We start from the raw sequence: 27,641 nt of genomic DNA on the forward strand, positions 1-27,641 counted from the left end.
GCTCAAATAGGAGGGTTTTTAAAGTGGAACACGAATCCGATAGATATTTTCAAGGCCAACTCACTGAGTGGCCGCCCATCCCACAAAACAACCCCCAAGCCGGTCATGTTTGCCGACTATGGAAATATGGGGCTCAAATTAAAGGTATATGGAAGTAGACCACGTATCTGATATCAACATTAGGGGCCAACTGTCTAACGGACGTCCCACCACCATAACAACCCCCAAATAGGACATATTTGCTCACCAAGACAATTTGGGTCTTAAAGAGAGTGGAACTAAATATTCATAGTTTTTAGGGCCAATACCCCAAACCGGACATATTTGCTGACTTTTGCAATAAGGAGTTTAAATAAGATTAGAAAACGAATTTGACATCCAATTTTGAGGGCAATTGCAATATGGGATTCAAATAAATGATATATAGATATAAGAGAATAGAGCACCATGGTAATATGTTTTCCGGGCTTAGTGTTTGGGGGACCACCCCAATCCCCAAAACACCCCTAAATCGGACATATTTCCCGACCATGGCAATATGGGACTCAAATGAAAGGTATTTGTGAGTCGAATACGAATCTGATATCCAAATGTGGGACCACGTTTCTGAGGGTCCACCCCTTTCCCAAAACACCTCCCAAACAGGTCTTATTTACTGACCATGGCAATATGGGGCTTAAATAAAAGGTATTTGAGAGTAGAATACGAATTGGATATCCAAATGTAGGACCATGTATTTAGGGCATCACCCCTTACCCAAAAGGAAAAAAAATGTTCGACCATGCCAATATGTGGCTAAAATGGTATTTGAGATTATAAAACGAATTCGATAACCTATTTTGGAGCCATGTGTTTGGGGGACGCCTCATCCTGTAAACTCCTCTTAAGCCAATAGTCAAGTTAGCATAGTATTTCACTAAAAGATGTCAAATTGTCGAAAATAAATATTCCAAGGAAACTTTTGTTCCATATAAAGTAAAAGAAGGCGCAGCGGAGCGGGCCCGGGTCAGTTATTAATTACAAATGGGCGTGAGTTCCTGGCAAGTCTTGTATTCCTGATGAACATCCTAGCGTCAGGGATAAGAAGACCAATATCCCTGCAACACACGCCATGAAAATAAAGATAGAGCAATACAACGCTACCCACATTCCAACGATGTTCAAGAGAAGCAATAGAATTGGATACCCTGTTGTCCCCAATCAACTCCGTTGAACACGGTCAAGTAGCTTCAAGGATGATTTTGGAGCTCCTGCCCATATATGAGAGTTATATTCCATCCTCGGCCTGATGTAGGTAGTAAAGATATTGAGAAGATCAGAAGAGGTGAAATATTTTTTGCACCGCCTAAGAAAGCCCAAACACTTGAATGCTTCTTTCGACACTTCGAATACGTTTTTTGTCCAACGGACATCACATTGTATCTTCATGCCCAGAACATCAAGAGCATCTGACTGTTCAATATCAATACCCTGTCGATAAATATCGACAATTGAAGTGGGTCAGTGAATTGCTTGTGAGACAAGAAACAGCACTGCGTCAGAAACATAGATCCTCAATGAAAATAAGCAAAAAGGGAAGGGGAAAGGACAGAGCCTTGTGGCACACCTGCGGTCAATCTCATCTCATCTCATCTGATGAGAACCCATCTACAAAAACTCGCATAGTGCAATCTCTGAGAAAGCTCGATATAAATCGAACGAAGTTATTACCGACTCCAAAAGCGACAAGCTTTGATAAAAGTGCACCGTTCCAGACCCTATCAAATGCCTGCCTTAGAGATATCCAGAGCCACGACCTTACTCTCACCAAATTCGCCTTAGAGATATCCAGAGCCACGACCTTACTCTCACCAAATTGGTGGATAGAGCGACTCCATCGTTCCGACAAAAATGCCATAGCTCTATCCGATCTGATATAGCTCGCATATAAACCGATCTCCCGATTTGACTTCAGGAGCCTTACAAGCCGCAATTTTTGTCCGACTTAGCTGTAATTTTGCATGGAGTGTTCTATTATAACTTACAACAACTGTCCGAGTACGATCCGAATCGGTCTATAACCTGATATAGCTGCCTTAAAAACCGATCTACCGATTTGACTTTTGAGCCCCTGGAAATAGCAATTTTTCTATCCAATTTAGCTGAAATTTTGCACGTAGTGTTCTATTATGACTTCCAACAACTGTCCGAGTATGATCCGAATCGATCTATAACCTGATATAGCTCCCATATAAACCTATCTCCCGATTTGACTTCTTGAGCCATTACAAGCCGCAATTTTTGTCCGATTTGGCTAAAATTTTGCATGTAGTGCTCTGTTATGACTTCCAACAACTGTGCCAAGTACGGTCTGAACCGGTTTATAACCTTATATAGCTCCCATATAAACCGATCCCCCGATTTGACTTCTTGAGCCCCTAGAAGCCGCAATTTTTGTCCGATTTGGCTAAAATTTGGCATGTAGTGATTTGTTATGACTTCCACCAAACGTGTCAGATGCGATCCAAATCAGTCTATAACCTGATGCAGCTCCCATATAAACCGCTCTCTCAATCATCCTTGTTCGGCTCCTAAAAGCTTTAATTTTTACTGGTTTGACAGAAGTTTGGTATGTAAAGGGTGATTTTTTTGAGGTTAGGATTTTCATGCATTAGTATTTGACAGATCACGTGGGATTTCAGACATGGTGTCAAAGAGAAAGATGCTCAGTATGCTTTGACATTTCATCATGAATAGACTTAGTAACGAGCAACGCTTGCAAATCATTGAATTTTATTACCAAAATCAGTGTTCGGTTCGAAATGTGTTCATTCACCGTAACGTTGCGTCCAACAGAATCTTTGAAAAAATACGGTCCAATGATTCCACCAGCGTACAAACCACACCAAACAGTGCATTTTTCGGGATGCATGGGCAGTTCTTGAACGGCTTCTGGTTGCTCTTCACTCCAAATGCGGCAATTTTGCTTATTTACGTAGCCATTCAACCAGAAATGAGCCTCATCGCTGAACAAAATTTGTCAAAATTTGAACACATTTCGAACCGAACACTGATTTTGGTAATAAAATTCAATGATTTGCAAGCGTTGCTCGTTAGTAAGTCTATTCATGATGAAATGTCAAAGCATACTGAGCATCTTTCTCTTTGACACCATGTCTGAAATCCCACGTGATCTGTCAAATACTAATGCATGAAAATCCTAACCTCAAAAAAATCACCCTTTATGTTGGGTATAACAAGAGTTTTGCTTCGATCATGTTCATAGTTTTTTATCAACACTTGATTTTTTATACCAGACGTTTCGTTATCTCATAAAAATCCCGATATGAGTCAAATACAGATACTATGTTGATACATAAATAGATAAGATATGCGAAATTCTTAAAAATTATTTGAAAAAATTAAGAAAAAAAACTCTTACCTTTTTAAGTAATACACATTAAAAATGTGAGGACATTTGTTGAGATGACTGATTCGCAGACGTAGTCAATATCTGTCTTTTGCTATATTATTGCCGAGGGGATTGAAGGAGGGATAAGACCTAAGGTTGCTTTGTTTTGTTTGAGTATCACATCCAACAATTTCACAAAAGCACCAACAACATCTAGAACAGGGAACACAAATCGTATTTATGCGATTTGACTTCTTTTTGAAAAAGTCAACAACCGCACACACCAACGATATTAGTGGCGATGATGATGGTGATGGTGATGATGATGATGACGATGACGACAATGATTATGGCGAATTTGCTAATATTGTGGAGAAGAGTAGATAAGTTGTTGCCTGTTTGGCACTGTACCGAGCGAGGCGTTTGTTGTTGTTGTCCTTGCTTTAGCTTGTGTCACGCTAGATTTTATTATTATTTTTTTTTTTGTTTTGCTTTTTGGCTAGCCCGCGCCTGTTGCCAATATGATTGGAATGAATTTGTGAAGTCAATAAATAGCAGGAATAGAAAAACTAACAGGTTTTTCGTTTTGTTTCGCTTTTTTCTATTTTTTAATCTTTATTTTTTTTTTTGTATTTTAAGGTGGGAGGGGGTCTTTGGATTTTTTTACACTGTGGTTGTTGAATTTAGCCTAGAGATAAGAACGTTCGTTACATTGTTTTTGCAATGAGCGAATTTTTATTGGTTGATAGAACGCGCTTTTTTATTAGATTTTATTTGTAATTGCAATTCTTTTTTTTTACTAAAATAGAAACTAATACGAATTAGTTTTATTCACTCTTGGAGCTGGAAATTTTTTTCATGTAGTGTGTTGAGATCAGCGTTCGTCGAGTGGGGGGGGGGGAGGGGATTATTCGCGTCTACCGCTGTTGTCGTTTGATGTGGCTGGCTAATGACGAATTAGTGGGAAATAAACACGCGAATGTGTCTCTCGAGAGTTGTACATTGTACCACAACGGCCAATGACGCTCTGAACCCTATGGTTCTCTTTTCGCGGTTTCGCTTTCTCTGAACAAGTGTTGCCAACTAGTTTGCAATGAAAACACCATCAATGGGGAAAATGTATTGAAGAAGAATAACATTTTAATCTAAAAAAAAAAATCAAAAAGTCTGAAAGGTAAAAGAAACAAGTTAGAGCGTGCTAAGTTCGGTCGGGCCGAATCTCCATGGATCGCATTTGTCGAGTTCTTTGCGCTGTATCTCTTTTTAGGCAAACAAAGAATAATGGATATGAATTGTTATGCTACTGGAGATATATTGGGTTGCCCAAAAAGTAATTGCGGATTTTTTAAAAGAAAGTAAATGCATTTTTGATAAAACATAGAATGAACTTTAATCAAATATACTTTTTTACACTTTTTTTCTAATGCAAGCTAAAAGTAACAGCTGATAACTGACAGAAGAAAGAATGCAATTATAGAGTCACAAGCTGTGAAAAAATTTGTCAACGCCGACTATATGAAAAATCCGCAATTACTTTTTGGGCAACCCAATATCAAGTTATAGTCCGATTCGGAGTATAAGTGAATTGAATGTTGAAGCCCATACTAGAAGTCATTGTGAAATATTTCAGCCTATTCGGACTTCTTATCCGAAGGGGGTTCAAGAAGCAAAATCGGGAGATCGGTTTATATGGGAGCCGTGTCAAGCTATAGATCGATTCAGACCATATTGGACACGTATATTGAAGGTCATGAGAGAAGCCGTGGTACAAAATTTCTGCCAAGTCGGATGAGAATTGCGCCCTCCAGAGGCTCAAGAAGTCAAGATCCCAGGTCGGTTTATATGGCAGCTATATCAGTTTATGTACCGATTTCCGCCACATTAAACACAGTTGTTGGAAGTCATTACAAAACACCGCGTGCAAAATTTCAGCCAAAACGGGTAAGAATTGCGCCCTCTAGCGGCTCGAGAAATCAAGATCCAAGATCGGTTTATATGGCACCTATACTAGGTTGTAAACCGATTTCGACCATACTTTGCACAGTTGTTGGAAGTGATACCAATACACCACGTGCAAAATGACACCCAATTTGGACAAGAATTGCTCCCTCTAAAAACTCAAGAAGTCAAGACCCTAGATCGGATTATATGGCAGCTATATCAGGTTATGAACCGATTTGAATCATACTTAGCACAGTTGTTGGAAGTGATACCCAAATACCGCCTGCAAAGCCTGCATTACATCCAAATCGAACAAGAATTGCTCCCTCTAAAAGCTCAAGAAATCAAGACCCAAGATCGGTTAATATGGCAGCTATATGAGGTTATGAACCATACTTAGCACCCTAGATCGGATTATATGGCAGCTATATCAGGTTATGAACCGATATGAATCATACTTAGCACAGTTGTTGGAAGTGATACCAAAATACCGCCTGCAAAATTACAGCCAAATCGGACAAGAATTGCTCCCTCTAAAAACTCAAGAAGTCAAGACCCTAGATCGGATTATATGGCAGCTATATCAGGTTATGAACCGATTTGAACCATACTTAGCACACCTGTTGGAAGTGATACCAAAACACCACGTGCAGAATTTCAGTCATATCGGACAATAATTGCGCCCTCTAGAGCAGCGCTTCTCAACAGGTGGGCGCCAAGAAGTTCCAGATCCAAGATCGGTTAATATGGCAGCTATATGAGGTTACGAACCATACTTAGCACAGTTGTTGGAAGTTATACCAATACACCACGTGCAAAATGACACCCAATTTGGACAAGAATTGCTCCCTCTAAAAACTCAAGAAGTCAAGACCCTAGATCGGATTATATGGCAGCTATATCAGGTTATGAACCGATTTGAACCATACTTAGCACACCTGTTGGAAGTGATACCAAAACACCACGTGCAGAATTTCAGTCATATCGGACAATAATTGCGCCCTCTAGAGCAGCGCTTCTCAACAGGTGGGCGCCAAGAAGTTCCAGTGGGGACGCAACGTCATTTCAGGATGACCTGGTTTTGAATCATTAAATTTGTCAAAACAACACAAATTTTTAAATTCAGCAAATTGTGAACAAATTATTACAAAAGAACATACCAATTATGAAATAACTAGAAGTTAAGTGCATATCAACAATTTGTTGTATGTCTATCATTATTTACCGTTTACAACCTTTATTGCAACAGTGTGGTGCCTTGTACCTTTTACTCATCATTATTCAAATTTGCCATCTCTATAACCCACCACTATAGGATGAGCCTATATTCCATCATTCGTTTTGTAACACCTCGAAATATCTATTTGAGACTCCTTAAAATATATATGTCGTGAAATCCTATAATGGAGGGTATAAAAATCTTATTTAATAGCAGTGATGAGAGTAAAATTTAAATTTAATAAAAATTTCAAAATCTATAAAATTTTTTTTTGTAGAAATCTTCATAGAGAATTTTGCTATTTATTTGAATTAAACATCTGGCATAAAACAGTTGTTCGATGTTGCAAATTTCTGCTAGGAAAAAACCTCCACTAGAAATTTGCAAGCTCTCAATTACCAATCTCTCAACATTTAGCTCGCTCTCACGCACACAAACAACGAAAAATGGAGCGAACTAGTAACATATTCAAAATCAGAATTGCACTAATCACTGATTTTGACAGATAGTCCACTCAATATTTTGTTGTTGGGCAACTGGCACTACCCAGGATTCACTGAATAAGGTTAAGCCAAGCGATCAGCCGATATACTTTTTTTTTAATATTTGGCAGTACTTGGCATTGAGGATGTCAACTTGTTCTCTTTTTACATTCATTCTTTGTTTACGTTTTCTCCTATATGATGACATTTTCAATCGTCAGATTTGACATCCTTAATGATGTTTATGGGGCCTATCCACTTTGTGTTTTGCATGTGACCTAACCTTCTATTAGTGAATCCTGGGCACTACCTGTAAATGAATATATCTGGGTTTTGATATATTCAACAACAAATTTGTGTGCAGTGTGTATATGTGTGCGTACATGAGCAGAGAATATGCGAGAGAGAAGATAACAACAAAGAGAATGCAAACAAAAATCTGACATCTTAATACTGTCAAACCTGGCCGGCTGTTAACAGCTGCTCGCGTGAGACAATTTTATTAAATCCGCCTTGTTACTACCTGTAAATGAATTTATCTTGCCAGTTAGTGGCAAACGGAAAAAAGTCACAAGTTGACAATTTTTGCATCTCTCGTTAGTGCTTTTTACCCTTTTTGTATGATCATAAATTTTCCCACAATCTGTAATCCTATTCTCACGAAATTTGGCACTAACTATTCTCTTATGACTGTCGTTAATACAGCTCCCGTATACATTTTCGTCCGATTTCGACTAATACTGCAATATTTTGGTAATTTCTATCATCTAACAAATGACCAAAATACCAAAGAGTTTCGCACGAACGTTTCTCTTAAAACTCTGGTAACCACTGATGAATTTTAGAAAATTCAGTTAAAGTATTACTCGATTTTCACTTCTATAGCCTTTGTAAGCTTTGTTATATTTTGTGAAAACCTGATTTTCATGAAAAATATTCGTCTATATATGTTTGTAGCAATTTTATATGTATAGAAATTAAATTTTGAATGAAAGATAAATATTAACAATTTTCCATAAAAATTTGATTTGGACAAAAATATTGTTTGAAAATTTATTAAATTTATTTTAGAAAATATACTGACAGAACCAATATTTTTTTCACTCTATTCATTCACCAACTCAGTGAAAATAAATTTCTTTTTAAAAGTCAGCTGATTTCGTTGGTTTGACAAACGATTAAAAATAAAGGCAAATTTAATTTATATATGTACATTAAATTTGTTTTATTTCTCTTAAAAAATGTTTCAAATTTGTTATATTTCTCAATTTTTATTTATTTGTTTATTAATTTTTTTAATTATCACATGGAGTTTGGTTCAACCGTGTAGTTTTAAATAAAAACTTAGTTTATTATTTTAAATTTCCCGGAAATAATACTACCGTTATTTATGTTAACATTTTCCTCGCATTGGCAACACGGTTCAGAAAATACGCTCAACAACACTCACTCACACACGGCACAAAAACAACAATTCTCACCAGTAAAGTCGTAGTTTACAATCCGACCGTTTATGTATGACTGACTGACTGACCGATTGGGTGATTTACTGAATACTGAAATGGGGTTAGTCGGAAGCGAAATTCGGGAGACCCATATAAGAAACATTAACAAGAAATACCACACACATTTATATTCAATAACTAGCGAAATAAAGAAAAAAAAAAAACAGTAAGTAAAAGATTTGGGGCGAGCGTTACGAGGTCACACAAAGAAAACAACTGCAAGGAAATAAAAGAAACAATGAAGTTGTTACTTTACTACATGAGTTTAGCACGTTGTTTTTTTTTTTTAATTTTTGTTTTAATTAGCATACATTTTGATATTCCGAAAATAACTTTTTTTTTTCTTTTATTTAAACTTGCACCATGTAATTTGTTATTTTAATATTTTTTTATTAATTTAATTTATTCTAACACTCCGTCCTTTAGCTATTAGGAAATCGGTATTGTTGTTATGGAGAATGCCAAGATATACTGAAAGCAGTTAAAGAGAGAGACAATCAGCAAAATTTTAATATTTTGCAAACAGCTGTTGTTTACTCAACAGTAATGCCTACATTTCAAAATCCAAGAAAATGGTAAAATGTTGTCTCATTGCTCTAATTTATAGCTTTTTTATAAAGTGCTGTTCACATTTGAAGAATTTTGAAATTTTTGAGAATGCTACCAACACCAAATATTTATTTAATATAAAATACAGGTTTTTTTTTCGTGGATGCTACAAAAGTAGACCGATAGGAATAGCAAACGACACCATATTTTTGCCGCTCTTTTGAGATTTCTCTTCAGTAAGGTTTGCCATTTCATGATGGAAGGATATACGAACCAACAACGAGTCGAAAATATTAAAATTTACTACCCAAATTCGGAGCCTGTGGCCTCAACGTTAAGAGCTTCAGCGATGAGGCTTATTTCTAGCTGAATGGCTTCGTCACACTACTCTGCGGTCATTCTTAAATCTCTGACACCAAGTTTCGAGGTTTCTCCCACCACTTGATCTCTCCATCGGGCTTTGGGTCGTCCCGGTTTGTGTTTGCCTTTAAAAGACTTCTTTGCTGGAGCTTCTTCATCTATTCTAACAACATGACCTCGCCAACGCAGCAGTTGTATTTTGATATTAAAGGGTGCTTTTTTCAGAGCGCGAAGTGCACTATCTGTCAACCCCAGTTTTGGTTGTGTGTGTATTATAGTTAAGAACCATGACACACACAAACAACGAAAAATGGAACTAGTAACATACACAAAATCAGAGTTGCACTAATCACTGATTATGACATATAGTGTGCACAATATTTTGTTGTTGGGCATCTTCCACTACCTGTAAATGAATATGCCTTGGGCCGTGCAAAAGAAATCGAGTTGCATACATAACATGGTTCAGTTAAGAGGTATTGTCATTAGTCGAGTTTGGTAGGATTGTTTTTTTTAAATGCACATAATTTTCTTGAGTGGCAACACTGATCGAACATATTTTCACAGAAATAAGAATTTCATTGATATTAACAACTGTTTTTGTTTTATTTAAAAAAAACGCTTTTGTGGCGCTCTTATGGAAAGATAAATTTGTTAAAACATAACAATTTGTGGTAACAATTTTATTTGGAGTTGCTTTCATTCGACTGACAACAAAAACAGCTGATTTCTTTATGTTTCTGTCAGAAGGAAAAGAGCACGCTCTAATTGAAAAAAAATTACATGTGCTATTTTGAAAAATGATTTTCATATGTCAGTTTCGTTTGTATCACACGACATGTACAACTCAACATGTGCTAAATTCGACATGTTATAAGAAAACTACAAGTCGTGTAATAGAGTATTAACTAATTCGAATTAATGTTAATTGGAAGTCGTTCGAGTACATTTGTCCGACAGGAAGTGCGATTAAACGCCAGCATTGGCCGGCGATATGTTGTTTTGTAGCTACTTTACAGGACTCACTATATAAGCTTGCGTACAACAATCAGCCGACATATGATTATTTGAATTTTTGACAGTTCTTGACGATAATATTTTTACACTTTCGGTTTCAATCATTTTTTTAATTGAAAAATGTTCAATTACTTTTGGTGATTTGATATTATCATTTTCGTGATTGAAGCAGTTTCAATTAAAAATTTATTTTTTCTGAGTACGTAATAAATAAATTAATACACTAACCAAGCTCGACTCTTTGCCACACTAGTTTTCTCCTTCCAATGCATGTGTTCTGTTGTACTAACGATGAATTTCTTTTCCATACACCTACTACAATTGCTTCCAAGGTACATACATTGTCTGTGCATCGTTTGGAAGTTGTGTCGTTGGCTTACATGCGTACCGGAATCTTCCATCAAGGATCCAATGATAAGACCGGGAGTGCTATACTATAACTAGGCTGAGAATGCAACATACGGGGAAATCCTTGTCCTTGTAAAAAAGAAATTACTATTCCGAAAGAAGAACAAAATAATGGGGAGACGAGTGAGTGAGCAAATTAATGCACTCAGAAATATATCAAATCAATAACATCAAACTTTTTTCCAAAGATAGAATAATCATACATAATGAGATATTTAGTCCAAGGACCTTGCTGCGCTTTGTTATATCATAGCCCGATCGGACTGTCATGACGTGTAAAGTCTAGTTCCATAGAAAGGTCAGACGTCGGACCACTTGGGGCGAGGCTAGTTAGCAGATTCAAAGAGTTTCTTCGAACGACAAGAATGCATTGATGAACTTAATCTTTGTATGGCGATGAAGCACCATTCTATAGCACTGTGAACAACTGGTTTTATGAATTATGACGCTCGCTCAAAGTCGAGATCTGTAAAGATCGCCCAAAGACGTCAATTGTGCCAGAGAGAGAATATTCATGTTGTACGTGATTTATAATGCAAGATCGTCATGTGACGTACCGCCATCATACATTCGATATTGCATGAACTACTTGCCGTAAAAATTGTGTGTTTTAGTTGGTTTCTGCGCAATTTAACAATCGCTCAAAGAATCTTTCTCTCAAATACTCCAAGCACAGCCTCATCTGCTTTATCAAGTACCCATGTCTCAGACTCATATAACCACACGAGTGGTATCAGTGTCTTGTATAGTGTAATCTTCGTCTGTCGAGGTCTTGTTTCTAAACTGCTTACTTAATCCAAATTACCATCTGTTTTCCAGTATTATTCTTCACTTTATCTCAAAACTGGTGTCATTCGTTTGGGTTCCGGCGATGACGAGGAAGATAAAGTTGCTGACTATCTCAAAGTTGTTGTTCCCAACTTTCTCCATTTTCTTTATCTGCTCGATTGTACAAGGCTTTTTGGGAGTTGAAACCATCCATATCGTCTTATCTCCATTCACTGTCAAACCCATTTTCACTGACTCTGGACAACTTACGCTAAAACGACCGGCCAACTGTTAAATTGACGGGTCATCATGCAGCCCTGATTTAGCACCCAATGACTTCTTTTTACTCCCGCACTATAAGATTGAAATACGTTGTCAATGAATTTCGTCGCCAAAATATGCTGACGAAACGATGAGTAACCATATTTTGGAGATGTCTCAGTCAGATTGGAAAAGGGAATCTCAGTGAAAAGATCCGGCGGCACCGGCTCTGGTACAAATGCTGAGTGCCTATGATGCTCGATATGAAAAGGCGAGTTATTGGACCCTTTAAATAACCAAAGGCCACACTGTTCCCGCGGCGATTGGTCCTTTGGACCGGAACGAGCTTGCTCATCTACAAGAGCTTAACGAAGAAGCTTGACCTCCGCATGAAAATGTGACTACAACAACCAAACGACGATTGTCGGTCAGGACAGTGGGGTGCCAGAAGGAAGCGTGTTGGCTCCATATCTTTTTAATTTATTTTTAAACGATTTCCCACACACGAAACAGTATTCCCAGACATTGTTATATGCTGACGACTGCTCATAGCGTTGCATAAAGCTGCAGCACACTCATGGCGACAAAATTAAAGGTGGTCTCAATTGTACAACAACCACAAATCATATGGTGCAATCCTCCTTTGTGCCATCAAGCTGATCGACGGTTTGCCAGCACACGCAAAGAAATTTGTGTGCGTGTGTGCATACGTGTGCGTACATAAGCAGAGAATATGCGAGAAAGAAGATGACAACAAAGAGAATGCAAACAAAAATTTGACATCTTAATACCGCCAAACCTGGCTGATGGTTAAAAGCTGTTCGCGTGAGACCACCTTGTTACATCCGCCTTGCAGCCCACCTAAGAATTGTTAACGATTTTTATAACACTTCAGGCATTACTATCAATGAAGGAAAGTCTGAAGCAATCTGGATTAGGAACTTCTCAGGCAAACGTCACGGATCTGTTGTGCCGCAAAGCAAGAATGTGATTCCTGGAACGAATTGTGATTCCTTTCTAAAGCAGCATAAAGTGCCTGGAAGTTACTTTTGACAAATTGATGAAGTTCATTCTCCATGCCCGTACCAGTCTGCAGAAAGCAAATCATTTATTAGACTCCTTTACATATATTCTTAATAACAAATACCTACCCCAGAAAACAAAGCTGCTTTTGTACAAAGTAGCCATAAGGCCAATGCTAGTTTGTTAATTCACAATCTCCGTTGTGGCAAAGGAACTGGAAATATTTGAACGTAAGATCCACTGAAGGTGTTTAAACAAGAATTTTGCTACGAGGACAAAGAAACTTTTAAACAATTGTATTTATACAACCTCAGAAATTGAGCCATATCCCAGATGTCCTCTTCACTTATTAAGGCGCTTTATGGAGAAACTTGAACATCATGACAACGACTGAAGAAAAGAATGATGTAGATTAGAGGAATATTCCTGGTCCTGTTCTGATTCGACTTACCTCTCTCATGTAACCATCGTAAACGAAGATATTGACAACTGCCGTTTTCTCGTTTAGTTTGTATGGAGAAAAATTCTATTCCCGATGAGCTAAAGGCTCTATCACGCTACATGTTTTTGTCTTATGACATGTCACTTTTTATGTATCATTGGTATTTCGTTACGTGTATCAAAATTGCCAATTTAGATACGATTCATCAATTTTGCTATCAAACTAGAATGTTATTTTTGTATGTCATAACAGAAAAATGTGAGCAAAAGCAGCTTTTTTATGGCTTCAAGTTGCTGATCAAATCATAAAGTTGTGAAAACAATTTAATATAGGAATAGGAAAGGAATAGAATACCGCTTTAATAACAGTGCTATTTTGAATAGTAATTTTCATGTGTTATTTTCATTCGCATCACACTATGCGTGCAACTTTAACAATAGCAAAATTTGATATGTCATAAGACAAAAACATGTAGTGTTATTAATTATACTACTACTACATGGCGAAACAATTAAAGGTTGTCTCATTTGTACAACAACCACAAATCATAAGGTGCAACCCGCCATCTTGCCATTAAGCTAATCGACGTTTTGGCAACACTCATAAAGAAATTTGTGTGCGTGTGTGAATACGTGTGTGTACATGAGCAGAGAATTTGCGAGAAGATAACAACAAAGAGAATTCGAACAAAAATTTGTCATTTTAACACCGTAAAAGCTGGCCGGTTGCTAACAGCTGTTCGCGTGAGATCCGCCTTGCTAAAACACTATGTTGATGCTAAAACGCTATGTTGACATCACTCAAAAGGGCAACATTGAAAAGAACAGCTGGTAATTTGGCACTTTACATTGTTTATCAACATGTCAAATTTTACTTAACGCAGGCCTTTTTGTTCTCTTCATAGCAACCCGGCAAACAAGTCATCATCATCGACCAAACAAATTTTCAAAACTATTCTAGAAAAAGTTGTCCGAGCTCAGGCTTATAGTCTTACCAGCTAGACATTAATAGCTCTAACTGAATATGGATAAGCCTCAAATGGTTGAGCATCTACATCAATCAGTGAACTATACTGTCTATGATACCAAGTGGATACCATGCTCAGCCAAATTTGCGGTGCTAGGCTCCAAACCAAACAGCCATGGAATATTGGAAATATACGAGCTAAATGAAAATAAATTGGAAAAAATAAAGACCATAGAGAAGAAATCGGCATTTAAATGTGGCACATTTGGAGCTGCCTCATTAAGGAATCGACACATGGCAATAGGCGATTTTCAGGGAAGGCTGCAAGTTTTGTAAGTCGGGAAAAGGGCATATAGAAATTCCACAAACAATTAATTATTCTTCTTTTTTCAGAGATTTAGAACGCCCAGATATACCAGTCTACAATGTGGAAGCCCATTCTTCTATAATTAACTGCATTGATGCCATTGGAGGTAAGCAAATCAATTGTGGGGCACCGGAAATTGTTACCGGCAGTCGTGATGGGTCGGTAAAAGTATGGGACATACGCCAAGGCATGGCTCCTGTTGTGGACATGACTCCCGAACCCAATGCTGACGGGGTCAATAATACCAAAAGAGATTGCTGGGCTGTGGCCTTTGGAGACAGCTACAATAATGAGGAACGTTGTGTTGCTGCTGGCTATGATAATGGCGATTTGAAGATGTTCGATTTAAGGCAACTATCTGTACGTTGGGAGACTAGCTTGAAAAATGGCATATGTGGCATTGAATTCGATCGGCGTGATATTGCCATGAACAAAATGGTGGTCACCACCCTGGAGGGAGGTCTACTTATATTCGATATGCGAACACAACATCCCACAAAGGGCTTCACAAGCCTAGAAGAACGTAATGCAGGACGTTCGGTGGGATCGAATGGTATTATCACAGGACCAAAGGCTACTGTTTGGTGTGCACGTCATTTGCCACAAAATCGTGATATTTTTGTCACTTGTGGTGGCACAGGTTCCATACGCCTATGGAATTATCAATATCCCGAAAAGAGGATGAAGGAAGATGCCGATGGCTTTAAGGAGGGTGTTGTGGGAACTCTTGAAATGCTGCATGCTTCAACGATTTCAACGCAACCAGTACACTGTTTCGATTGGCATCCCGACAAAATGGGTTTGGCCGTTTGTGGAGCCTTTGATCAAAGTGTGCGAGTGTTGGTGACGACAAAGCTTAATTTGTATTAGAACAAATAAATGTCTTTAGAATAAAATAAGTGATATATTACTTAAACGGGTTTGTGAAGCCAATGCAACCAAGTACGATTTTTAATGAGAATAGAAAGTGATTTCAGCCTGTATTTGTACCTCCCATTCGTAAAAGATGATGTGTCAATAAAGGCTTGACAATCTCTTCATGTGAGACGAGCCCTAGTACATGAACCTTTAGCGGAACTTTTGATAAAAAAGAAAAAACTCGCCTATAAATTAAATGCCCTTAAATTTCAGATAGGACCCTCTTCTACTCTAAAATTTATTGGTGAGCCTTGAGAACAAAAATATTTTTTTTACCTTTTATGCTTCTTATTCTTTACAAAAATTTGTTTTTTTTAGCTTGCTTATTCTTTCGCACTCATTTATTACGCTCCCATTCTTTGTTTTACATGCGCAGTCATTTTCTCCAATAAAGTCTTCACATTTTCCAACAATTCAAGGTTTTCTGGAAATTTTGTAGGTTCTTTTTCAATTGCCCTGATGCAAGCCTGATCCGCCAAACGGGCTGAATTCAACTGGGACGTTATCATAACTTCACTTTCATCCTCGCTGTGGTTTGTAATAGCTTCCAAAGATTTTTGTGACATCTCTAAACACAATTCCAAGGCCTTTTGGGCAAATGGTTGTTTGGTAACCCACACCAGTTCCTTGGCTGTATAGGCGCGAAAAGCTTTCACTAACTTGTCTGCCTTCTTTAGAGGTGTAGGAGCCAAAAGTGCTGCCAATTCCCATATTTTGGGTTCCGAGCCATGTTTTACGCATTGATGACCCATAAGATTGGTGGCTTTTTTGAGCAGTCTTTCCTGGGTTTGGCCCTTGGCATCAGGTTTGCCCTCAGCTATGGCGGTTGTGGTAATACACAAAACCTCCAAATCTAAATAATGCGTCTTTAGCTCGGACAAGCGATTATAGGCATTCATGGCATCTTCAAAATTTCCTGTATCCACGGAAACCACCATAAAGTTTTCCCATACCTTCCAATTGTTGTAATTGCATTTCAATGATTCGGCCAGAACTTTGTGGGCCCGCTGTTTGTCTCCAAGTTTTATGAGAGCTTTGGCCAAATTATTCCAAGATTCAAAGCCCAACGGCTCCAAATGTGTATAGGTTATGTAGGCGTGCACAGCCAATTCCCATTTCTCCAACATTATGGCTGCATAGCCCAAACGCAGCCAGATTTTCTCTTGCAGAGAATTAATCTCCACCGATTTTTGCAAATGCTCTATGGCCTCCTCGTATTGTTTGTGAAAGAAATAGTAATTGCCCCAATGAGCTTGCGCTTTGCCACTCGTGTGCTTGGAGAACTCCCAAGCTTTTTCATAACAATCCAAACTATCAGTAGCATCACCCAATAGACAATAGAGCAGTACAGTGGGTGTCTTTTTAAGTTCCTGTTCTATGATTTCGGCTGCTTTGTGACGTAGCTCCAAACGGGTATAACAATCAATAACTTGTTCCCAGGCTTGTATCTTAAGATATATATCCAATGCTGTCTTAACCATGCCCAAGGACAATAGCAACTCACATAGTTGCAATTGAATTTGCCATTTTGGCTGTAGGAAACCTGCAAAGGCATAGGAAAATCTCTCCTTGGCGCTATAGTTGTGTTCGCAAAGAAGTTTGACAGCCTCTTCGCATTGTTTCCAGCTACGTTCCACAGTACGACGATGATTGGATTCCTGGACACAATTCAACAATAAGGCGGATTGTCGCACCTGCAAAGGGCCATGCTGCTGATACAGCAAAGTGTGAGTGTAGGGCTCCAACTCTTCGTCGGCCAATCTATCTTTGGGCTGGCAACGTTTTAATTGGCGTCTAAAATAAACAAAACAATTAAAGTCTTTAATAATGCATAAAATACCTACACTTTGGATAAAACCAAGGCCTGTAGAACGCTAGGCAAGGTCATAACCTCATTATCCTTCTCTTCTATAAAACGTATGCGTTCCAGGCGAGTATCGTCTTCATGCAACAAAAGTTTGGGTAAACTTGTCTCTCCATTGGTTTCTTGGGCCTTGGGTAAATTTTGGTCTTGGGTTTGCTGCACTTTTAGACAGAGTTGAGGCAGAGGCTTTTGCTGAAATTTTGTCCGCACTCCCAATAGGCCTTCCACCACCAGATTGACTGATAAATGTTGACACAATTTATCCAATATTTCACTGGCCTTTTCACCACGATGATATTGCAAATATGAGTTAGCAATCTCCAGATAAAGCAATGCTTCATATTCCCTGTTGTTTAACTGATCAAGGTGAGTTAGTAGCCAATCTGCTTCTATTTTAAGTTGTTCATACAGATTTGAAGTCAGCTCATCTATGATGTGTTGATGTATGCAAATGTAACGTAAATGCCACCAATGTAGAACCTAGAATGTCTAAATAATTCATGAACTCTAACATTTAAAATTAATTGCTCTTACCACACAATCCTTATGTAGGCTTAACAATTTATTTAGAATAGCCCTGGATATTAGTAGAAATTCACCCAATACCACATTGGGATTGATTTCCTCACCATTTTCTTTAAGTTCCACAAAAAAGTCGCCCACCAGGGGCTGAAGTTCTTTAACAAAGCCTTCCAATTCTGTAAGCTCACAAAAGGGACCGGTAAAATTTTGTTGTATGAAAGCTAACAACAATTCTAGGGCTACACAAAGCAGCTCTTCGCTGTCTTCGACAGTCAATTGGTTGGCATCATCCTTTTGATTCCACCAATGTTTTAAGGAATGTTCCAGTTTCTCGGTGCACCATTTTCCAGACCAAACACGTTTCAGTGATTCACTGGGCAGATCTAAAAAGAAAGGCACTAAATATTCTGCTTATTCAAGCCTTTTTAAGGAAACTTTACCTTCAGGTTTAACTCTATCGTTAAAATTACAAAGATAATTTAAATGAAATTGCATTTTGATTCTGTTATAATTAAAAAGCTTCCTTTTACAATGTAAAAAATTAGTGCACGTTTTTAACAAATAAATACTTCTTCGTTTGTTTTGATAACAATATTCTTCTTTTTAATATCAGCTGAGATTCCCAGCTACCAACCCCGACTTATCACTAATTGCTGGTGTAACTTAATTAAAATGCGATAGTATTTTAACATTTATACCAAGGCATATTAACCCAGGTAGTGTACAGCACGGTTAAAACCATGTTTCCACTTGGAGCAAATATAAATTTGCGACAAGCTCTCAGACATCTAGTGTTTTGCAAAGAGGTTTCCCATACATTTTCAATGTGAGCAAATCGACTTATTTGATGAGTAGTAATAGGTTTTTATTGAGTCTTCTTTTATAATGAATTGACAATGGTATAAACGAATGGTTAACATGAACACATAAAACTATTGTTGGCTTATTCTATTTCACATTGGACTTGTTATGAAATGCTACTTGCGATATTGAAAAGTATAATATGATGTATTACATAAAAACGGAAAGCGGGAGAAAAGGCTTGCTCACGGCCTTACTGCTACTGGACAGGCAAAAGAGAGCTGCCAATAAATATATAATAAAACCAAAGATGCTTAAAACTAGTTAACAACGGAGGTCTGTTTTACTATTGACAACGGAGCTCATAAACGTAAGTTCATTAAAATGACTTTGTATGTATGCGTGTATATGTATATAATTTAGTGCTTATGTTTATATCACAGTTAAATATTTTTATAAAATGGTAAACGAGCGTTCAGGTACAATAGAACATTTGCGACAATGGAATTGTAAGTACATACAAAAATGAATAAAATGTAGTATTTGTTTTTTTATGATTATACTTGTGTTTAGTGTTTGTACATTTTATATTATTTTCATTTTTAAATGTTTTTTTATTCTTATTTGAGGAGATTTGTGGCAAATCTCCTTCCAAATTGAAATGCAACATTGCGTTTGCATTGAATACCGGTTATTATTGGCATTTTTGGGCAGCAGTTTTTCTTAACATCTGACAATTTCTTATTGAAATTATAAAATTTACTAGAAATTTAAAAAATCGTTTCACAAACTTAATTGCTGACCGCAATGTATATGCTGAACACAATAAAAATGCTGAATCCTGTTTTGGTTGTGTGTGTGTCAGGATTCACTGAATAAGGTTAAGCCAAGCGATCAGCCGATATACTTTTTTTTAATATTTGACAGTACTTGGCATTGAGGATGTCAACTTGTTCTCTTTTTACATTCATTCTTTGTTTACGTTTTCTCCTATATGATGACATTTTCAATCGTCAGATTTGACATCCTTAATGATGTTTATGGGGCCTATCCACTTTATGTTTTTGCATGTGACCTAACCTTCTATTAGTGAATCCTGTGTGTGTATTATAAAGGGTGATTTTTTTGAGGTTAGGATTTTCATGCATTAGTATTTGACAGATCACGTGGGATTTCAGACATGGTGTCAAAGAGAAAGATGCTCAGTATGCTTTGACATTTCATCATGAATAGACTTACTAACGAGCAACGCTTGCAAATCATTGAATTTTATTACCAAAATCAGTGTTCGGTTCGAAATGTGTTCAAATGTTGACAAATTTTGTTCAGCGATGAGGCTCATTTCTGGTTGAATGGCTACGTAAATAAGCAAAATTGCCGCATTTGGAGTGAAGAGCAACCAGAAGCCGTTCAAGAACTGCCCATGCATCCCGAAAAATGCACTGTTTGGTGTGGTTTGTACGCTGGTGGAATCATTGGACCGTATTTTTTCAAAGATGCTGTTGGACGCAACGTTACGGTGAATGAACACATTTCGAACCGAACACTGATTTTGGTAATAAAATTCAATGATTTGCAAGCGTTGCTCGTTAGTAAGTCTATTCATGATGAAATGTCAAAGCATACTGAGCATCTTTCTCTTTGACACCATGTCTGAAATCCCACGTGATCTGTCAAATACTAATGCATGAAAATCCTAACCTCAAAAAAATCACCCTTTAGTTAAGAGCTAGGGTTCACTAAAGAAGGTTAGGTCACTTGTTCAGCTGATGAAATCTTCCAATTCCAAAGATGTATCCAAATCTCATTACAAGGTCGAATACTTTGCTTGGATATATATATATATATTTTCACATTTTGTTCCTTATTCACATTTTAATTCATAATTTACACGTTTATAACAATAAATCTTTTGATTTTATAGCAGCTACATATGATAATGCAAATAAAATTTAGAATTTCAATTAGGAAGTGTTCAGAAATTGGACAGCCTGGTCAGGGCTGCCAGACGTGATGATTTTACGTCATTTCGACGAGTTTTTTTTTTTGTATTGAAATTGACCTCAATCCGGTACGTACAACCGGCTGTCTTGGGATCGGGCTTTTGGTCGTCCCGGTTTGCGTGTACCAACGTGTTCAAAAGCCGTCTTTGCTGAGGTCTCTTCATCCATTCTTACAACATGACCTAGCCAACACAACCGTTGTAATTTGATATGTGTACACCCAGGGAAATCATTGGTTGGAATTCGATTATAAGAACAAAACGTTATGTCAATGTCAAAACAATTTCAATTGTTTGACCACAGTTTGCTTATTTCCATAGTTCAGAAACTACCTTAACCATAATACAATAAATGGGGTCATCATTTCCATAAAAAAATAAATCTATTATGCTTCTGCTAATTGTATCGATATTTTGTTTTCTGCAGTACCACCATAGAGTTAGCACAACATCTTTACGGTAGTTTTGCTTTTTACCCTACCGGTAGTTGTGCTAACTGCTATATTTGAGTTCTACTAACCCCTTACCAGTAGTTGTGCTAACTATCCTTCCGGCAGTTAGTACTGCATATAAAATCTTCACATACCACTGAAGAATTCGGAAACCGAGGTTCGAGTCCCCCTGGCTGGCCAAATATTTTTTGATATTTTTTCCTTAAACGTTTTTAAGAAAATTCGAGCTTAAAAAATATGTTTTTTTATTAATGATTTGTTTAAAAAATGGTTTCTACACTTTTTTTTATTTTAATTTAATTGAGAAAATTATTACTGTACCGTAATGCCTATTATTATATCATAGTTAAGAAAATTATGTAGGTAGGCTAAAAGATGCATGAAAGACTACCAAACATGGTACTTGGACCTCATTCTCACTAGGAGGTAAACATTCTATACCATCATCAGGGATTGGTTATGCGGTATCCTCTTCGCAGCCATCGTCGGACACTAGCAGTTGGGTAAAAATTTCTTTCCATATCCTCAGCACACTATCTGTATCAGTTACCAGATTTCCTTCTCAGTCCCTGCAGGAGGATGTGTCTGTGCCAAAGCTATCGGTTTAATGTTTGATTCTTTGGAAAAATTTCCGGACTTCATTCTGACTGCTGTAAATGTCAAACCTATTATGCTATATGGTGTTATGATCTGGTGAATGGCGCTTCAAAAATCCACCTACAGCTCAATACTTAACCGGATCCAAAGGATGGCTTGTTTATGCATCCCAGCCGCATTGAGGACAACTCCATCTGATGCACTGAATTTAACGACAACGACTTTTGCACAAGCTGTAGGGACATCGAGGAAGAAAAGACTATAGAACACCTTCCGTGTGTGTCCCGCACTAGCAGTTAGAAGGAAACCCATTTTAGGTTCTCATTTCTTCGAGAGCCTGTCTGATTTAGAGGATGTGACCATTCGCAAGTTATTTCGCTTTTTAAAGCGGTCTGGATGGTTCAACGGAAGAAACTAGAAGGCAACTTCCTTCTTCTGTTCCTGTGGTATCACAATGGACGAAAACGTCTAAGTGAGTCTGATGGCAGACTGCTACCTTAACCTAACCTAACCTTCTCCACAAACTATGCGCTTTCCTCAGATAAAGTCCGTAGCCTTAGCTAGGGGACATCTCTTGTTATCATCAAGCCAAGCTTTGTGCCCTTCTAAGAAGTGGGAATACATTCAACGAGCATTTAAAGGCCGAAACAGAATCAGCAGGTTGAGCTGTTTTCGAACGTTGCGTTGCAAAAATGCAACTCCTCACAACAGGCCCCACAAAAGCAACGCGGAAAAGTTTAAAAAAATTTCAACTTTGACACTTGAAAGTGAGCGTCGTTCTGTGCTGCCATACGTGAAGAAGTGTTTTTAGTCGTCATAGTTACAAATTGTTTAACTTTTGTGAGTTACATTTTTGACATTTGTTCTAAGAGTTTCTTTTTTCAACGCTACACTCCTCAACGCCTCATTCTGTCTAGGCCTTAAGGCTGGTACTACGTTTTTTTTGGGCAAAATTATCCCAAACTCGTTCTTTCGCTGGTTTGAAAAGGTTTCCACATTTCATTTTCATAACCACCATCATAGAATGGGGGTATACTAATCTAGTCAGCTACCCCATAAAGTATATTCTGGATTATCTCGACATTCTTATTCGATCTAGCCATGTCTGTCCGTCCGGCCGAACTTAGCACGCTTTTACTTGTTTTGGGTTTCTTTGGCCAAAATGTTGCCATTTTCATATAAAAATTGATATGGCACCTATTACTTTTTCAGCTGCTTACGTGCATGCAAGGTGCATTTACAGGTAGTGGCTGTTGGCCTACAACAAAATATTGAGGCCACTATCTGTCAAAATCAGTGATTAGAGCAACCCTTTTTTTGTGTATGTTGCTATTGGGTTGCCCAAAAAGTAATTGCGGATTTTTCATATAGTCGGCGTTGACAAATTTTTTCACAGCTTGTGACTCTGTAATTGCATTCTTTCTTCTGTCAGTTATCAGCTGTTACTTTTAGCTTGCTTTAGAAAAAAAGTGTAAAAAAAAGTATATTTGAATAAAGTTCATTCTAAGTTTTATTAAAAATGCATTTACTTTCTTTTAAAAAATCCGCAATTACTTTTTGGGCAACCCAATAGTTCACACCATTCTTCGTTGTTTGTGTGTGTATAGTTGTGTTGTGCTTTTGGTCTGCAATTACAACAACAATATTTGGATAAAAGTGGAAGATGCTGACAAAGGATTTTGGAAAGTTGCGCTTATTTAACTTATAGCAGTGAAAAAACTAGAAAATCTTATTATTTTTACTTTCGTATATTTATTTACATTTAAAAAATACTTTCTTATATATACATCCACAAACACTTTATTTTTTTCCAACCAGAGTACATGTGAGCAACATCACTAACACCAACAAACACTTAGTTACAATTAGAAGTTTGACGATCGTGTTTATATTGCATAAGAAAATTACTTGTTGCACAGCGACTGTGGTTGTGCTCTCAATGGGCGTCCCGTAATGTAAATTTTCCCTAGATGAAAAAACAAGTTATGACGAAACGAACACATTTCGGCAAATATGTCCGTTCATTTTTTTATATGGAGTTTCAACGCGAAAACCGAATATAGTACCGGCCTTTAAGGGCAAAATTTTGGACAAAAAAAGCAAATGTGGTAACCTTGTCAAACCACTGAAATGTTTTCAGTGATGTTTCCCTAAAAAAGAACGTTGTACCAGTATTTACTCATGAAAAAATCTTCATAAAAGCGTTATGCTTTCATTGCGATTTTTGTAGTGTTTCAAAAAAGTAATCCTGAAAAATGTTTGTTTTCAACTGTGGAAATCGAATATATTGGGTTGCCCAAAAAGTAATTGCGGATTTTTCATATAGTCGGCGTTGACAAATTTTTTTACAGCTTGTGACTCTGTAATTGTATTCTTTCTTCTGTCAGTTATCAGCTGTTACTTTTAGCTTGCTTTAGAAAAAAAGCAGGATTCACTAATAGAAGGTTAGGTCACATGCAAAACACAAAGTGGATAGGCCCCATAAACATCATTAAGGATGTCAAATCTGACTATTGAAAATGTCATCATATAGGAGAAAACGTAAACAAAGAATGAATGTAAAAAGAGAACAAGTTGACATCCTCAATGCCAAGTACTGCCAAATATTAAAAAAAAAGTATATCGGCTGATCGCTTGGCTTAACCTTATTCAGTGAATCCTGGAAAAAAAGTGTAAAAAAAGTATATTTGAATAAAGTTCATTCTAAGTTTTATTAAAAATGCATTTACTTTCTTTTAAAAAATCCGCAATTACTTTTTGGGCAACTAATAGTACCAGCCAGGATGCACTAAAAAGGTGTAGTCATGTGAATAGCTGAGTACAATTTTTACATTTTTCTTTTGATTTTGCAGTAAATCTAAGTCAGTCAAAGGCTTGATATCACAGCTGTCATATTTTTCTAAAATCTTAAAAAGATGGAACATTAGGCAGCGCAGCGACAGGAGTCTCAACCCAACGAACAGGGAGCCGATGATGGTACCATCACCTACTCCCAAGAAGCTCATTTACTTAAGATTTGGAAGGCTAAGATAGGCAAAGATCCTAGTATTGAAACATCAGGCAGTACAGGGAATGGAAACCCAATACAGCTTAACGAACAGAGACCCGACGATGGAACCATTAACGATTTTTTAAAAAGTCGGAAGACTAGAATAGGCAAAGAACCCAAAACGATGACATCAGGCAGTGCAGTGACAGGAAAGTCAATGCAATCTAAAGAACAGGCGGCAGACGATGAGATCATCACCTACTCCCAAGATGCCCATTTACTGGAGGACAAATGATTGAAGTAATCCAGAAAAACCTTCACCGGAGCGATACTGCTACACACGCTCTGATGGAGAAAATCTGCAAGGACGACCCAAAACAAAGTTTCTGGACTGAACCATATCAACTACCAATTATTCTTTGCTAACACTGGTACTCGGCCGTGGACCTGCGTTATTTGTCACAAAAATTTTAATTATATATTTTCCCCAGAGTTGTCAACGTCGAATGGAAAAGAGATCCGCAGACCTCGTAAAAAAGCGGAAGTTTATTGGGATGTGTATTACACACGGCTCAAGGACTACAATAAGATCACCAGAGCGGCAAAACGTGCCTCCTGGAAGCTCTTCTGCGAACAGGTCGATAGCGATAATGACGCCGCCAAGTTAAAAAATTTTCTCTCAAAAACCCAAGCCCAAACTATAATTTTCGTAGACGAGATGAGAGTGAGAGCAAAGACAACGGAGGACAGGTTGAGGCTTTTGATGAAAAATCGAATTGAAAAATCAAACCATTTAAGTCACCCGGACCCGATGGAATATTTCCGACGATACCACAGAAAGAGGCAGACCATCTGGCGCATCGTCTGGCCAAAATTTTCACAGCGTGCCTAGGATTGGATATACTCCAAAAGCCTGGCAGGAGGCAAGAATGGTGTTTATACCCAATCATGGCAAGGCAAGTTATGCGACACCAAAAGCATACAGACCTATAAGCCTTACGTCCTTTCTACTCAAAATCATGGAACGTATTGTGGACAACATGATAAAGATTAGGACATCCAGCGAACTGATCAAACACTAACAGAATGCCTATATCAAGGGAAGGTCGGTGGAGACTGCCCTGCATGGGGTGCATAAAATAGAAGAATCCATCGATGCCAAAACGTACACCCTGGCGGTATGCATTGACATGAAGGGGGCTTTAACAATGTGCGGACCGACACTCTGATCCAATCCATAGACAAGTGCCGGGTGGATCCGGTCCTTAGAGACTGGATAAACCATATGCAGGTGGAAAAATTGTGTATCCCATGGCATAAATATAAGGGAGCAAGTGGCGCAGGGCACGCAACTGGGGGGCATTTTATAGCTACTCCTATGGGTGACCACCATAAATGACCTATTACGGATGCTGATTGGGGAGGGATTTGAACACGTCTACTACGCAGACGATGATATAATACTTCTAAGGTTATACGATGTTATAATACCGAACGAGAGAAGAAGGGCCAAAAGGGTCTTGCATATGGCATATGACTGGGCTAGACCCAGAGGTCTGAATGTTAACCCAGAGAAGACTGAAATATGCCTGTTCACGAGGAAGACGTAGGTGGGCCAATTTAACGCACCACGTTTCCTCAATAAGACGATTTCGATATCTGACAAGGTCAAATACTTAGGTGTGATCTTGGACAGGAAACTGAGTTAGAAGTGTCACATTCAGGAGCGTACTGAGAAGGCTCAAAGATGTTGGGCACTATGTAGACGGGCTGTAGGTTCGAAATGGGGCCTGAATCCGGGGACAGTCCACTGGCTCTACAGGAGCGTGATTAGACCAATACTTACTTACGCCTCAGTAGTTTGGTGGACTGCTATGGAGAAAAAGTTCAACATAAGGACCATACAACAGGTTCAGAGAACATGTTGTCTTGGCATAGGCGGAGCGATAAGAACCATGCCAACTAGGGCACTGGAGACTACTCTAGATATCTGACCCATTGACATACAGATTAAGTGTGAGGCAGCCGTAGTGGCTATGAGACTTAAGGCGATGGGAGACTGGATTGAGGATGGGAGCAGCTCATACAATCGCGGTATAATCGAGGCGACGATAGGAAACCTGGAAGGAAGGGAAGAGGTTTCCGATCGGATACCAAAGATGAACCTTGAAGTCTAGTGCGAGGCACTGCTGCCATCGGCACAGTCTTGAATTGGCGGAATCCTAGTATTGTCATCTGGAAGAATATGTTACACGGATGGATCAAAGCTAGAGGTCAGAGTGGGCCTGGGAGTTTACATTGAGAATCCAGGGACTGAGATCTGTTTTAGACTGCCTGACCATAATACGATCCTGCAGGCGGAGATCGGGATAATTACGGAATGAGTGGAGTGGTGTGGTGCGAACGCAGGGACGTCGAGTGTGAACATCTTTACCGACAGTAAAATTGCCATAAGGGCAATAACAACCAGACGGTAAGGTCACGAACAGTTTTGCAGTGTAAGAGGGAGATTTCTTCTCTGAGGATGGGAAAATCCGCACCGTGTGGGTGGCGGGCCATAACGGAGTAAAAGGGAAATGAAAGGGCAGACGATTTGGCGGTGAAGGCCACAGGACTGCTGGCAATAAACTTGGTAAGCCCGAAGCCAGATCGACGCAGTCCGAGTTAAGTGAGTGGACGACGAAAGCGCATGCAACATTGTGGAACAGCGAAACGGCCGGTATGACGGCGAAAACCCTATGGGGGGATGCAGATCGTGAGAAGACGAGGCTATTACTGAAGGAAGCTAGAAGGAGGA

At 38.3% G+C, this 27,641-nt stretch overlaps 3 protein-coding genes across 5 annotated transcripts in view; 1 reads left to right on the forward strand and 2 right to left on the reverse strand.

The window, feature by feature from the left end:
* Nucleotides 1-8,873, reverse strand: part of LOC106094653 (solute carrier family 26 member 6) — a 109,120-nt gene extending 100,247 nt beyond the window's left edge. The window contains exon 1 of one of the 2 annotated variants that reach the window (XM_059370623.1): nt 8,850-8,873. Coding sequence is in view for 1 of the 2 variants with exons in the window: in XM_059370614.1 (XP_059226597.1) it covers nt 8,515-8,641 (127 nt within the window). In the remaining variant the exon portion in view is untranslated. Of the gene's footprint in view, nt 1-8,514; nt 8,655-8,849 lie in introns of those variants that run through there. The other variant, XM_059370614.1, reaches the window with a different exon arrangement.
* Nucleotides 8,874-14,173: 5,300 nt separating this feature from the next.
* Nucleotides 14,174-15,619, forward strand: LOC106094646 (dynein axonemal assembly factor 10). 2 transcript variants are annotated; one of them, XM_013261882.2, is made up of 3 exons: nt 14,174-14,196; nt 14,271-14,664; nt 14,726-15,619. In XM_013261882.2, the coding sequence occupies exons 2-3, from the start codon at nt 14,390-14,392 to the stop codon at nt 15,567-15,569; spliced, it is 1,119 nt and encodes a 372-aa protein (XP_013117336.1). In that variant the 5' UTR covers nt 14,174-14,196; nt 14,271-14,389; the 3' UTR covers nt 15,570-15,619. The 2 variants fall into 2 exon arrangements, with proteins under 2 accessions (XP_013117336.1, XP_013117335.1); XM_013261881.2 differs by lacking the exon at nt 14,174-14,196 and having other exon boundaries at nt 14,230-14,664.
* A 186-nt stretch (nt 15,620-15,805) lies between these two features.
* LOC106094645 (tetratricopeptide repeat protein 27) lies at nt 15,806-18,604 on the reverse strand. The gene is made up of 4 exons (XM_013261880.2): nt 18,444-18,604; nt 18,016-18,386; nt 17,462-17,961; nt 15,806-17,411 (listed from the first exon to the last, which is right to left on the reverse strand). The coding sequence occupies exons 1-4, from the start codon at nt 18,496-18,498 to the stop codon at nt 15,962-15,964; spliced, it is 2,376 nt and encodes a 791-aa protein (XP_013117334.2). The 5' UTR covers nt 18,499-18,604; the 3' UTR covers nt 15,806-15,961.
* Nucleotides 18,605-27,641: the final 9,037 nt, after the last annotated feature.

Source organism: Stomoxys calcitrans, chromosome 1 (assembly GCF_963082655.1).
Source record: "Stomoxys calcitrans chromosome 1, idStoCalc2.1, whole genome shotgun sequence".
NCBI lineage: Eukaryota > Metazoa > Arthropoda > Insecta > Diptera > Muscidae > Stomoxys > Stomoxys calcitrans.